Below are 12,741 nucleotides of genomic sequence, written 5' to 3' on the forward strand. Positions count from 1 at the left end.
GTTGACACAAGTAAATATAATACATAAATATAAACATATATAAGATAAAAAAAACTCGCAAACGTTTCGACCCTTTAATGAGATCATTTTTAATTCGGAAAGACAATTAACCAAACTCTTAAATTATTTAAAAAATGCGTATTTACAAAAATTAACAAAAAACTAATTCTATCCACATTAAGAAAGCGATACAGGTATTATTTGATGAGTTAATTGCCGATTAATTTAATCGAAGTTTGATCGAAGTCATCCACTACAAACAATGTGAAGGGACATTTAAAAATGGCCGCAGTATCGACGCATTAAGGAAACCAAGGGAAACGTACCCAAACGCATCGATCGTTGTCGGGGATACAACCGATGCATCGATATTGAGATTTGCGATCATCGTAGCGAGTCACGTCGATGTACGCGCGTTCTATTTATAGCATTCCTGATTCTTTCGGCGCCGCTTGCCAAGTATTTTGACGTAAGACCAACCGGACGCGATTTCACGTCATCGAAGTGGAGAATCACGTCCTCGCTGTATTTCCAATCTTCCCGTGCTCCTCTCCATCGAGAATCCTCGTTCGTGTCTTCCCGCTCACTACGCTAGTATCTCACGTCCATTTTTGTGCGGTTTCACCAGGTTTCATCCAGCTGTGAGGTTAAGCTACGTAATAGTCAATAATCTCACGCTCTCGAAAGAGCTCCTTGTGCGAAGCGAACGGCGATGTCGCCCGGTATCAACGGAGGGGGCGGAGGCGGAGGCCCCCGCAACACAGGCACCCTGCCGAAAAGCAATCGGAGGAGCGACAGGAACCGGGAGCGGTCCGCTGCTAATCAGCAAAACCGTTCGGTTTATCACGGTCACCCGCAGCATTTTAACAACTTGGTAAATCCATCGGAAATCTTGTTCTCTCCCAGGACTTTGCCCTGCTTTCCTTGTTTTTAAGTAGATTAAAAGAGAGATCCATACTGATATGTAATCCATACTGAGAAAAAACAATAGAACATTATATTATGCATGCATTTTTTTATGTATTATTTTTGCTGGTTGAAGAAAAGAAAATTTTATTAATTACACATTGATCATTTGAGCTTTATTTTGTATAATTTTTATTACTTGTTAAAAATATTTAGTTGCTGAAGAGAAAAAGTAATGATGTGAGAAAATGGTTGTAACAGAGATTAAAAAAAGAGAGAATGATTTTATAAATAAGTTGTATTCCAAGTGGAATGATATTTAGTGGGAGAAGACGCCCCAAGTCTACCCTGACGGATATACGCTATTAAGCTGCTTTGAGCAGTGTCGAATTCATTCTATTAATAGACTGCAGAATAGTGGGGTGTTTCTTACTCTAAGAATACATATTCACGGAGGTGAATCTGCAATAGAGCTGCGAGTATTTCTCCCAGCACACCCATAAGCTTATTTCCGTTCTACGTTTGCAATAGCTTAACATTATCTGAAAAAGATTTGTATATTAGTTTCAACTAGATTGGCAAGTAGCAAGTGAATACGACCGTGAATCAAGAGTATCAAGAGAAGCAAAGAACAGCAACACAAGAGCCTCCTCTCAACTGCCTTCTTCATACTTTACAACGTATCAAGACTTATCTGACTTTGGTAAATATATTAATACGTAATTCTACCTCTTCTGTCTACCTCATATGTATATAATTTGTAATTTTACTTGTAGCATCGCATAACTCAACAAGACAGTGTAATTACAGTATAGAAGACTGTACACCTTGGATAAAAATGATCCCATTTACTGATCCCAGAACTCAATCACCATCACAGTTACAAGGAACAAAACCTTCCAATGTGAATAAGATGGTACTGTTATTGTATCTGAATATTTTTACTTTTAATTATAGTTTTTATAATTTAAATTTATTTCTATAATTGTAATTATATAATTTTTTATAATTATAATGTTTTATTATTTTAAAGCCCGAGAGAAGTCAAGTAGAAAGTCGCTTAAATCAAATCAGAGATTATATTAGAGTCACTGCAACAATGATAGACTCTCTTGATCAATCCTCTGATCCTGTGAGTATTATTCATACACAATAGTATAGCAAATATTTTATATAGAAATTTGTGTTTAAACTATTTTTCCATATTATAATTATATCTCATAGCGAGCACAAGCTCAGAGCGAAAAGTTAAGTAGAATGGTGGACGATCTTCACGATAGTGAGACAAAACTCTCTAAATTATTAGAGCAGTATCATAATAATGGAATCCCTGACGAGGTTATTAGCCTTTAATGTTTTATCGAGACATAGATTGATTTTGTGAAATTAAATATTTTATTTTATGCATAATGGCATGCAGAATGGCGAAAGAGAAGACATAGATGAATGCGGCGATGCTAGCAGAGAGATGCAATTACGAAGAAATATGGAAGAATATCAGAATAAACTCGCGCAGTTGCAAGAGCAGCAAGCCAATTTAGCGGATATGCAGATGTGTGTCAGAGAAAGATTGAACAAGGCGCGTCAAGCGCAACAAGTGCTTTTGCAACGAGAAAATCAGAGTACGCCCAATTCTACTACCTGGGAAGACAACCGTGCGTCCCTGCCGAGTCCTGCTAATGTCGAGCAACTTGAGTCGGAAACGGCGGCATTGAGAGGCAAACTGGCACAACTACAGACAAAAAAGAAACAAATGGATCACCTTGTAGCGGAATTACAAGCCATAGAGACGTCCGACAGAGGCAGTTGTGTTAGTCTTAATTTTCGTACAATACGTATTCACAACATACACACTTTGCACAAATATGAAATTCATTTCATAATAATATTTTGTACATATATAATATCATATCCACTTTTATTTTTTATAATGTTTATAACTAACTGTACCTCTGTTTAAAGGTATATTGATGTCTGTCACTCGTATAATTTTCAATTTATTGACGATTCTACGCGATATAACAGTGGATATTTTAAAAACATTTTATTATTACTGAACTTTTCTGATTTTATCGTTGCTCATCACTTTACTCATGATAAAAACTCATGGTCAAAGTCGCGTATACATCCAGCGAATAATACCAACTGTGAATGTTCGGACATTTGTGTTTGTGTTTGTGAGCAGTTTATCTTTTTTCTTGATTGTACCGAATTCGTATTAGTATTCGATTAGATTCGAATTCGTAGCAATTAAACTTGTACGACTTTTATTAACAACATAAAATTAAATAACAAAATTTTGCGTTCACTGTTTGTTTTCGTTCGCTAAGTGTATACATGGATTAAGATCTCTATTTGTGAGATTTCTTATTATTTCTTATGATTTCTGTGTAAGTTATATTTGTCGTTTGTCTTTATTACATTTATGTTAATTGTTCAGAGCTCAGAAGGTTCGAGAAATACAATGAAGGATAAAACCATGGAATTGGAAGCGATGAAAGCACAACTTGCACATGTAAAAGCTTTAATGGAGGAAAATAACGGTACGAAAATTCGCGATTCTATTGACTTTTCTTCCGAACCCGAGCAAGATATTGATACGCACGATGAAAGTGCAATGAATGGAATTACCGAGGATATAACAAGCATCTCATTTGAAAATCGAAGCAATGACGTCAATCATACAAAACATCGAGGTTTGGAGTCTAACATCTCAGATATACGGGTAATGCAACAATCTTATAATACTTTAAACTTTAATAATGTATACTATAGGGCACTTTTTGTTCATTATCTAGACGCTGACATCAGAGCTTAAAGAACAATCAACCTTGCTACAGAGTACACGAGCCAAATTGCAACGTTTAAAACAACCATTATCCACGGCTGCTCACCTTACTTCTTCGAACTGCCCGTTCTCTCGCCCACCTCCAGCACTTATACCTCTAAGTGCAAATGAAAAGAAGCAGAGTTTTAATGCGGAGACTCAGTCTAAGCAAGCGAAAAGACATCAATTTGAAGATCTTATAAGAAAGGTTTAGAAACATTGTGTTTTTTAACCTTTCTTATGAAAATATGCAATTATATATCTCTTTCAAATAAATAGGAACCAACACAGCCTTCCAATATGAATCGGGATGTTCAAGCGTTAGATCAAAATAGTCAAAGGAGCTCTGGTTCTCAAGCTAGTCATACCAGCACACCCGCAAATATCTGGCCATCTTCTGCAGGTAAACATTGTTATTATACGTTATGATGATCAAACAATTATTATGCATATTTTTAATAGGTGCAGGAGGTTCTAACGAGCAAAGTGTAGACGGCGTATCTACATCAGAAAATTTATTGGATATTGGTCCACCCGCTGCTATCGAGAATAGTGGAGTTGTTGGAAATTTATGGACTTGTCCTATACCACCTCCGTCTATTAATCAAGGACAAACTGGTAAAATATAATTTTAAAGATATTTTAAAAATTAAAAAGAAAAAGAGAAAAATATTATGCATATTTCGTTGTAGCTACGATTGAATATTATCGGCAATTATTATTGGGTTCGCAAGCTCATCAGTTGCAAATGATGGGCACAACAATGCAACAGTGCTGTCAACTTCTGTGGTCACAGCAACGTGAATTACAATCCATGCGTGCTGCCATTGTTGAACTACAATTGCGATCACAAAATCAGACTCCGCAGCGCATCAACAATGCTGAAACTCAGGAGGAACATTCTAATCTGAGCCGTAGCGTCCACAATCTCGGTGACACATTGGATACAACCTTACCTCCCAGTTCATCTTTACCGAATCTCGTGTCGCTACCTAATTCTTCAGCAGCGTTATCGCATACTCCAGTAGTTAGCTCTAACTTGCAGCAGCAACAGCAGCAACAATTGAACAATCAAGTACCTCCTGGTAATAGAGCGAACAACTACTGGGATAATTTTCGAAGGTAAAAGATTGAACTCATAACTTGACGAATATGTGACTTGTTAGTTTCGATTTACAAATTCATTTCATTTATTTGCGCATTGTAAAACGGTAGATTTGTGAGAAAGACATTTCATTGCGTATATTTATTCTTTCATAATTTTATTTCAGATGTTTTTTTTCTAAAAATTATATTTATTATTAAATCTGATTTCCAACATGATTGTTGTAATAGAGGAAAACAGATAAATATGAAATATTAATGAAATTTTAGTAATAATATATTCTAATATTATTTATTATTATAACAGTTTGTATTAATTATATTATTAGAAAATTTCTAATTACTATTCTGTATTTTTTCTGTACTTACTTCATACTTGTATATTTTTCCATAATATTTCATAGTTATCAGTTTTGCATAGTTATTCGTTTTCCATTTTTCTGTAAATCTAATGTATCACGTTTCATTTAGTAATAAACATCACAATCTACCTTTGCAACATTTTCTGTCTTATACTTCTTACTTATCATTACCCTTGTTTAAGATTGTATTAAGCACGTATGTAGCCTATTATAATTTCAATTATATAATCCGATGGTTAATACGAACAAAAATAAGTAAGGAAAACATTCATTGGAAGGTAATACATAGGTATGTAAATGGATTTTATGAGATTGGATAGGTATCATCAATATAAATTTTTCAATGACTAATGTTAATGCATGACAATGTCTTAACACACAGAAATTTCTTGCCATTTAACTACAGTTTCAAATAAAATTCTTTTCCGTCGTTTTATACGAAAATCGTTTTGTAACGAAACTTTTTGATTGATAATTGATAATTGATTTTGGTATGGTCTGTGAATTTTTGCATAAAATATATATGCTACATATTGTCTTAATATTACATATATATGTTTTTCGACTTCCAGTTATTCCCGACAAAATCTGCTCTCAGGAAATGTGAAGACAATGACTGATTCTCCAATGGCTGTAGCAAATTCAACGTGTTCCGCAAACACAACTAATACTAGTGGAAGCAGCGTTAATAGTTCACTAATGTATGCAATATAAAATTAATTAATCTTCTAGTCGTGTTTGGGTCTTTTTCGACCTGAGCTTTTTAAGAAATTCTCGTGGTAACGATAATATTGTCAACAAAAATATCAATTTTGCGGTATATTATATTAAACCTTCTAAACACGGTTAGAAGATTAAATTGACAATTGGAGCACTCTTTATGTAACACCTTTTATTTGTGTTTTGATTTTAGAAAAGAGCGGAATCGAGACCAAGGACCTGATAATTTATCTCTACCATTAACTGGCGCAGAGACCCAATATTCATTGAATTTACAATTACCATCAAATTTACAACAACAGGACAGAGAAAATACTACTATTCGTAGTAATATCATAACAAATGAAATGTCTCAACAAGTTGATAATCTTTGGGAAGAAACTCATAATTCTTTCCGATTACCATCTGCAACGAACGATGATAATCTTTTTAATAACTTAAGGTTCGAATCTTCTTCGAAATTTATCAAATATAATTGTCATATAGTCTTTATATAAACTTTTTATATAAATTTGTTTTTTATTTTACGATGAACAGCTCAGAGTTGAAAGAGGCAATCAGTTCGCTCATCGCAGTAAATAAGAGACGACCCGATTATTTAATAATTATTTTAAGAGAAATTAAAGCCATTAGCGAGGACCATCGATTGCGATCTCATTTGTTAAGATCATTACGCGCTTTGCAAGATAAGCAAACATTAAATAATCCATTGGTTAGTACATAATTTATAGATGTACAGTATGTATATTGAATTCTGTAGCTATCAATTAACATTCTTTGCAGAATGAAGCACCTGACTTAACTCCAAGCGAAAGTTACCAATCTAGCGACGAAGATTCGGATGCAGATTTTGCTTTGGAAAATGCATCTATGATCGATCATTCGGCTATGTTCAAAATGGTTGTGATGTCTCAGATGTCTCATGTAGATACTGCTTCATCTCCAGTTTCGTCTCAAATACCATTAATAGAACATTTGGAAATAACGGTAAATAATAATATCAAAGAGGTACAATACGCGAGAAATTATTTATTTAAATTATAATTTCTAATATTTTTAGGGAACATCTCCAGTTGAATGTGCGATCCCTTCTACTTCTAACATTAAACCCGGTTATAACGAAGACTTAGCGGAAGCCGATCAATCAAGACCTGAATCTTCAGGAAATCAAAAAGTATATCCTCTTTTTTTCATCTCTCTTAAATTTCTTTCGAAGTGAGTGACACACAGATCAATATTAAATATATTGCATGTTATTCTAGCTTCCTATTAGCGATATAGATAACGAGAAAGGGCAAGAAGAAGCAGCATCATATCCAATTACTGCTGAGGCGGCTATTCCTGACCTCGAAAGTCTAGCTGCCAAGACTGAAGATGAAAGAGCAGAAGATACTATTGATAATTTTTTTAGATTGCATTAAAAGATTTGTTATTAGATTGCTTTCGTTAATCACGATGTGATAAAATGCTATTTACACCTATTTTAAATGTAAAAGGAAAGTAGAGATGTATCGTAATCTTTGATAAAATATTAATTTACTATTGCTTCCGTTTACAAAGCTATTGATTAATAAATAAATAAAGTCTGATAAATAGTAAAAGCTATTAAAAACTAAAAAGTCTTAGGCCGAGTTCCACAACTCATGGTTACTCTTAATCGAGGTTCAACTTATTCATTGTCCCTTTCCAATTCTAGAATTGGAAAGAGATGAGAAATGAATCTCGATTAAGAGTTAATCGTGAGTTGTGGAACTGGGCCTTACTAATATCTGCCTAGATCAAAAGAGTACACAAGATAGACATAATAAAAATAAGTTTATATTATACAAATCTATATTACATCAATATATATAAATATAGAAGGTATACGTACAATCCTCAAAAAATATGAAATTGATTGATTGGCTACAAATAATATAAAAATTGGCACTTGAATGAAAACTTATAAGCTTTAGAGTTATTCTCTAAACATTATGAAAATGTATTTTTTCTCTAAAATACAAAATGGTTTGTGCATTTCATTTGCGATTTAATGAAATTATGTTAATAGCATGAATGACTGAATGACTTATATTTCGAATTCGATATTAAATAGACTCGTATTCTGACTCATATTGGCCTAAACAGACTCTTATTCCGAAATTGGAATTAAACAAGATATGTATTGTGAATTTAAAATTGAACAAACTCCATATTTTAAAAAAGGATTGTTTTAAAACTTAAACTTACTTTGGGATAAACAGATTCCCTAGGTTTTGTATTTGTTTAATTAAACAGAATCCATCAAATCTAAATTAGATTTAGCTGAGAAGTAGATGCGCCTAAAGTGAAATACGAGAGAAGCCTGTTTTTTTCCAATTTCAAAGTAACTTATCTATGCTTGTCCCTAACTCTCTTAAATCTAGCTACATCCATAAGTCTCTGAAATGTAATTTTAATTTTTTTTTAATTTCAAAATACGCAAATAGATTTTAAAATTAAAAAACACTAAATAATTTAAACTTATACACAATATTTCGCTATATTCAAGATTTGGCTTATAAATAATATTGTAACTTCTTATAATTTAGATATTTATTATTAAATTGGATGCTTTCGAAATTATATTATTTTATCATTTATTGTATATTCCTTATTGTAAAACTGATACTGATAAGAAGTAATTGATTTATATAGTAATTTTTCTTATTTGAGGGTATCTAAACAAAATAAATTTTTAATATCTATTATATTGAATAAATATTCAAAATTTATTTATAAAAAAGGGAAGGGAGGGGAAAGAGAAAGAAATCGCTATATATAAAGAAATCAAATTAAAACTTATCATTTTGATTATTCTGCTAATTTTAGAAGTACTATCCAAGTAATAGCTCTGTCCCAGAGATCATTTTATATTCAAATTAAGGCTGACATCTTAGCTATTATCTTGAAGTTGATATTTCATAATATGAATTAATTAGAGGCTTTCTACATTTTCTACAATAAGCCATAAAAATAATAGATCAGAAGTCAGAAAGATAGAAATTAGCCAATCATCATAGTCGATTATTCTTCTTACATTCGACTATGATTGGTCTATTAAGTCTATTTCTATCTTCTGATTTATCTTTAATGACTTATTCGCTTATTGTATAAAGCCTCTAATAATCTAATCGTCTAATGCATCACGAGGTAGACGAAATATTTACCATAGACAGAGTTCCACGAAAGCTTTATCGATTGATTATTCCATTGGAACCGACCAATATCATTTATCGTTAAGTAAAATTAACCAATCATAGCTGACAATTAATCAATCAAGCTGATCGGTGAAAGCTTTGGCCTTAACAACCGATTAAAGATATAATATTGAAGAATAAACAACACATTTACATTAATCAAATGTTAAATTAAATAAATATAAATGCGGATTTGGCTGCCAATTTGTCTCATCTAGAACAGATCGAATCACGCATCGTTCTCATTGGGATGTAGCGGCAATAAAGATGCGGCATTATTCACCTCGCTCGTTTCACTCGCGCGCAATCCTGACATACGACGACTCCATTTTGAACTTTCTCGTGCAAGTAGGCATTTTTTCTGGGGATAACAATTGTTGGAAGTCGGGCCATCCTCGGAAATGCTCTCGAGGTATATTGGGAGGCTGCACCCGCTTAAGACAGACATCGTCAAGTGTGGTGCACACAAATGCTCATCAATTTTAGATACAACGTCAAAAGAGGCAATTGGGAAGCTTGCTAAAGTACAGGTTAGACGTGCTCTATTACGCGACTTTCATTTTCACATCACGGAACACGAAAACCCTTCAAGGGACATCCGAGAGGTGTCTGAAAAGTTCTCGCTTCGCGCCTTACAGAGTCTCGGTTGTTCCTTTTATCTACGGTATTTCGAATGATTGCATAATTAATAGAAAAGGAAAGTTCTGGATTGCTTCTGTTCTTAAGTCTTATGGTCATCCCATTCACGGATTTGACAAATATAATAGAATCTTGAGCGCATTGAAATGATAAACGTTGGCTCGCGGCGACGCTTACATTGTCGCGTCTACAACTCGCAAATTTTACAATAGAAACCAACTGGTTTCATCTTGTTTATACTCACAGATATGTATTCATCTCTCTCCATGCTTAGGGATGGGTACGTGCACTGCGAAAGATGAAGGATACAGTTTTTGTTGACATTTCCGATGGATCGACATGCAAAATGTTACAAGTTGTTGTACCAAAGGTGATTAAACCTGACGATTTGCGTTACGGGAGTAGCATCAGCGTGGAAGGAGAGCTATTCCTGGCTCCCAACGGTAAGACTGAACTACGCGCGACCGAGGTACACGTGATCGGCGCGTGCAATGTATTGGAGGACGGGTATCCTTTCGCACCGAGAAAGACATACGATCCGGAATATATCAGACAGTATTTACATTTAAGACCGAGAACGCGAGGCTTCTCTAGCTTGTTAAGACTACGCGATCTTGCTACTACAATGATCACTGATCATTTGAGAGATAGGGGGTTTCTTAGTGTACACACACCAATGTTGACGTCCAATGATTGTGAAGGCGCGGGTGAGGTATTCCTCGTCAAACCGCAATCTAAAGAGATTTTAAAAAGTATGAAGAAGGAAGGTCAATCAGAAAATGAGATTTATTTTGACACTATTGCCTTCCTCGCTGTCTCTGGACAGTTGCATTTGGAGGCAGTAGCAAGGTGATTTAAATTCTTTGCTAGACATTGTCAATGTATCTATCATACCTATTTTTGCAGTCGTCGCTAAATTATAGGATGTAATGTATTGTTAGAACTTTTTCAGAGCTCTCACAAAAGTGTATACTTTTGGACCTACATTCAGGGCGGAAAATTCGAAATCGAGATTGCATTTATCAGAGTTTTATATGTTAGAGGTAGAGATAGCGTTTATTACACGGATCGAAGAATTGATGGAGGAAGTTGAACTTTTAGTGAAACGGGTTATCGAGCGAATGATTGAAAAAGGAGCTTCAGATTTGCATTCAATCAATGCTCCAGAATTACAGTGGTTGAACAAAACATTTGTACGTTTAACGTACGAAGATGCTTTCAATGTGTTAAATAATCATGCAAATAGATTGCAACAACCTATAAAGTATGGAGAGGCATTATCGAAAGAGCACGAATTGTTTTTAGTACAGCATAACGATGGAGTGCCAGTGTTCGTTATTAACTGGCCAAAAGTTATTAAGCCATTTTATATGAAAGAGTGCGTAGATGATGTATCTAAGGTAAGTCGGCAACAAACAAATAATGTGTAATTTTTAAAAATCGTTTTTCCTGAATAAATGTCTTATAATACTTTTTATCTATTTTATCTTTTTTTTTTCTTATAAGGTAGCGGCACTGGACTTGTTAGTACCAGATGTGGGAGAATTGGTAGGAGGTAGTATGCGTGAAGATGATTATGGAAAATTAGAGTTGAAGCTGCCTCCCACGGGGAATCTCTCGTGGTATTTAGATTTACGTAAATATGGAAATGTGCCAACAGGTGGTTTTGGATTGGGCTTTGACAGATTTTTGCAATGCGTCTTGGGGATTGGCAATATCAAGGACACTGTGCCTTTCCCCAGATGGCCGCACAATTGCAATTTATGAATAAAGTTTTTCAGGGTTTCGTATTACTTAATTTATCCTCCCTATTTTTTTTTTTTTTTTTTTTTGCGAGAGGAGAAAAATCTTCGCAAAGCCCGTCATCCGGGATACTCCCAAAGGGAGAACCTAACCGGATGACGGGAAGACGCCCAGAGACCGGTCTTCTGGGTGTGCGGGATTCGATGGGTCCGCGTCCTCCCCAAAGGAAAGGACAGCGGACACCATCGCCTACCTCGCTAAAAAACTCCCCCTGTACCAGCACCACCAAGATTAATTGGGAGCACCGCTTACCCGGCATTTCATCAGATGCTCCCATAATTTATCCTCCTAACAAAAAATGTGACCATCAATGTAAATTGATGGTTTTTCAAATGGAAAAACAATGCCGCATATTTCATACAAGTCTTTTTTTATGTTATACAGGTTTAATAATGATGGATGTGATGATTGGAGAGTTAAAATACTATGGCACACAAAAAAAACTTAAATAATAAGCTTAATCAATATTTTGTTTTATTACAATTTACGTTATTCTTTTATGGCTTATCTTTATTGCTTTATCGCTTACTCTGTTTTATTACTAAATTTTTTTGTCTATCATAGTCTTTTATTTTTTTATAATGAAATTTTATACACAGTAATTCCATTTTAAATGCAGTTTATTGAATATTGAAAGATACAACGAAATAATCGCAATAACTTTACGCAGTGATTCCATTTTGAACGCAATTTATTGAATATTGAAAGATACAATGAAATAGTCGCAATAAGTTTACGCAGTAATTCCATTTTAAATGTAGTTTATTGAATATTGAAAGATACAACGAAATAATCGCAATAAGTTTACGCAGTGATTCCATTTTAAACGCAGTTTATTGAATATTGAGACATCATAAGAACAAAAATATAAGTTTTTTTTTTATCAATATCTTTATTGTTTCAAGTATTCCTAGCTTATGAAATTCAAGTCCTAAGCAGCTTTAAAGTTATAAAAGGATATAATAGAAAGGATAATTAAAAAGAGAGAAAAGTCAAGCCTGTAATAAACAAGTCTTCTTTTATACAACAAAATAATGCATATCTAAGCAGTAGTAATAATCCTCGTCAATTTTATCGTCATTGTTTTTCTGTTGATAGTTATGTACATTACAAGTAGATGATTCATATCACATAATTTGTACACCTTGAAATGACTCGCCCT

At 34.0% G+C, this 12,741-nt stretch overlaps 2 protein-coding genes across 5 annotated transcripts; both read left to right on the forward strand.

The window, feature by feature from the left end:
• Positions 1-183: 183 nt before the first annotated feature.
• cmb (combover) lies at positions 184-8,520 on the forward strand. 3 transcript variants are annotated; one of them, XM_011056708.2, is made up of 17 exons: positions 206-874; positions 1,471-1,609; positions 1,683-1,822; positions 1,940-2,038; positions 2,131-2,244; positions 2,327-2,716; positions 3,347-3,631; positions 3,705-3,941; positions 4,013-4,136; positions 4,196-4,351; positions 4,426-4,855; positions 5,772-5,900; positions 6,113-6,361; positions 6,457-6,631; positions 6,703-6,906; positions 6,980-7,093; positions 7,182-8,520. In XM_011056708.2, exons 1-17 carry the CDS (start codon positions 713-715, stop codon positions 7,338-7,340), a joined length of 3,306 nt encoding a protein of 1,101 aa, XP_011055010.1. In that variant the 5' UTR covers positions 206-712; the 3' UTR covers positions 7,341-8,520. The 3 variants fall into 3 exon arrangements, with proteins under 3 accessions (XP_087261423.1, XP_087261422.1, XP_011055010.1); XM_087405296.1 differs by lacking the exon at positions 2,131-2,244 and having other exon boundaries at positions 197-874; XM_087405297.1 differs by lacking the exons at positions 6,980-7,093; positions 7,182-8,520 and having other exon boundaries at positions 184-874; positions 6,680-6,873.
• Positions 8,521-9,360: 840 nt separating this feature from the next.
• Positions 9,361-12,714, forward strand: AsnRS-m (asparagine--tRNA ligase, mitochondrial). 2 transcript variants are annotated; one of them, XM_011056707.2, is made up of 4 exons: positions 9,361-9,667; positions 10,051-10,625; positions 10,729-11,176; positions 11,283-12,714. In XM_011056707.2, the coding sequence occupies exons 1-4, from the start codon at positions 9,539-9,541 to the stop codon at positions 11,541-11,543; spliced, it is 1,413 nt and encodes a 470-aa protein (XP_011055009.2). In that variant the 5' UTR covers positions 9,361-9,538; the 3' UTR covers positions 11,544-12,714. The 2 variants fall into 2 exon arrangements, with proteins under 2 accessions (XP_011055009.2, XP_087261432.1); XM_087405306.1 differs by having other exon boundaries at positions 9,556-9,667; positions 10,023-10,625.
• Positions 12,715-12,741: the final 27 nt, after the last annotated feature.

This window comes from Acromyrmex echinatior, chromosome 4 (genome assembly GCF_024713525.1).
Source record: "Acromyrmex echinatior isolate Ae372 chromosome 4, ASM2471352v2, whole genome shotgun sequence".
NCBI classification, from domain to species: domain Eukaryota; kingdom Metazoa; phylum Arthropoda; class Insecta; order Hymenoptera; family Formicidae; genus Acromyrmex; species Acromyrmex echinatior.

Excerpts from the sequence above, each read along its gene's own strand:
- cmb (XM_011056708.2), top strand. The coding sequence starts at position 713 with ATGTCGCCCGGTATCAACGGAGGGGGCGGAGGCGGAGGCCCCCGCAAC. Across the intron at positions 3,942-4,012 it reads TTGAAGATCTTATAAGAAAG|GAACCAACACAGCCTTCCAA; the intron begins GTTTAGAAACAT and ends TCAAATAAATAG. Across the intron at positions 4,856-5,771 it reads TACTGGGATAATTTTCGAAG|TTATTCCCGACAAAATCTGC; the intron begins GTAAAAGATTGA and ends TTCGACTTCCAG.
- AsnRS-m (XM_011056707.2), top strand. The coding sequence starts at position 9,539 with ATGCTCTCGAGGTATATTGGGAGGCTGCACCCGCTTAAGACAGACATC. Across the intron at positions 9,668-10,050 it reads GGAAGCTTGCTAAAGTACAG|GGATGGGTACGTGCACTGCG; the intron begins GTTAGACGTGCT and ends CTCCATGCTTAG. Across the intron at positions 11,177-11,282 it reads GCGTAGATGATGTATCTAAG|GTAGCGGCACTGGACTTGTT; the intron begins GTAAGTCGGCAA and ends TTTTCTTATAAG.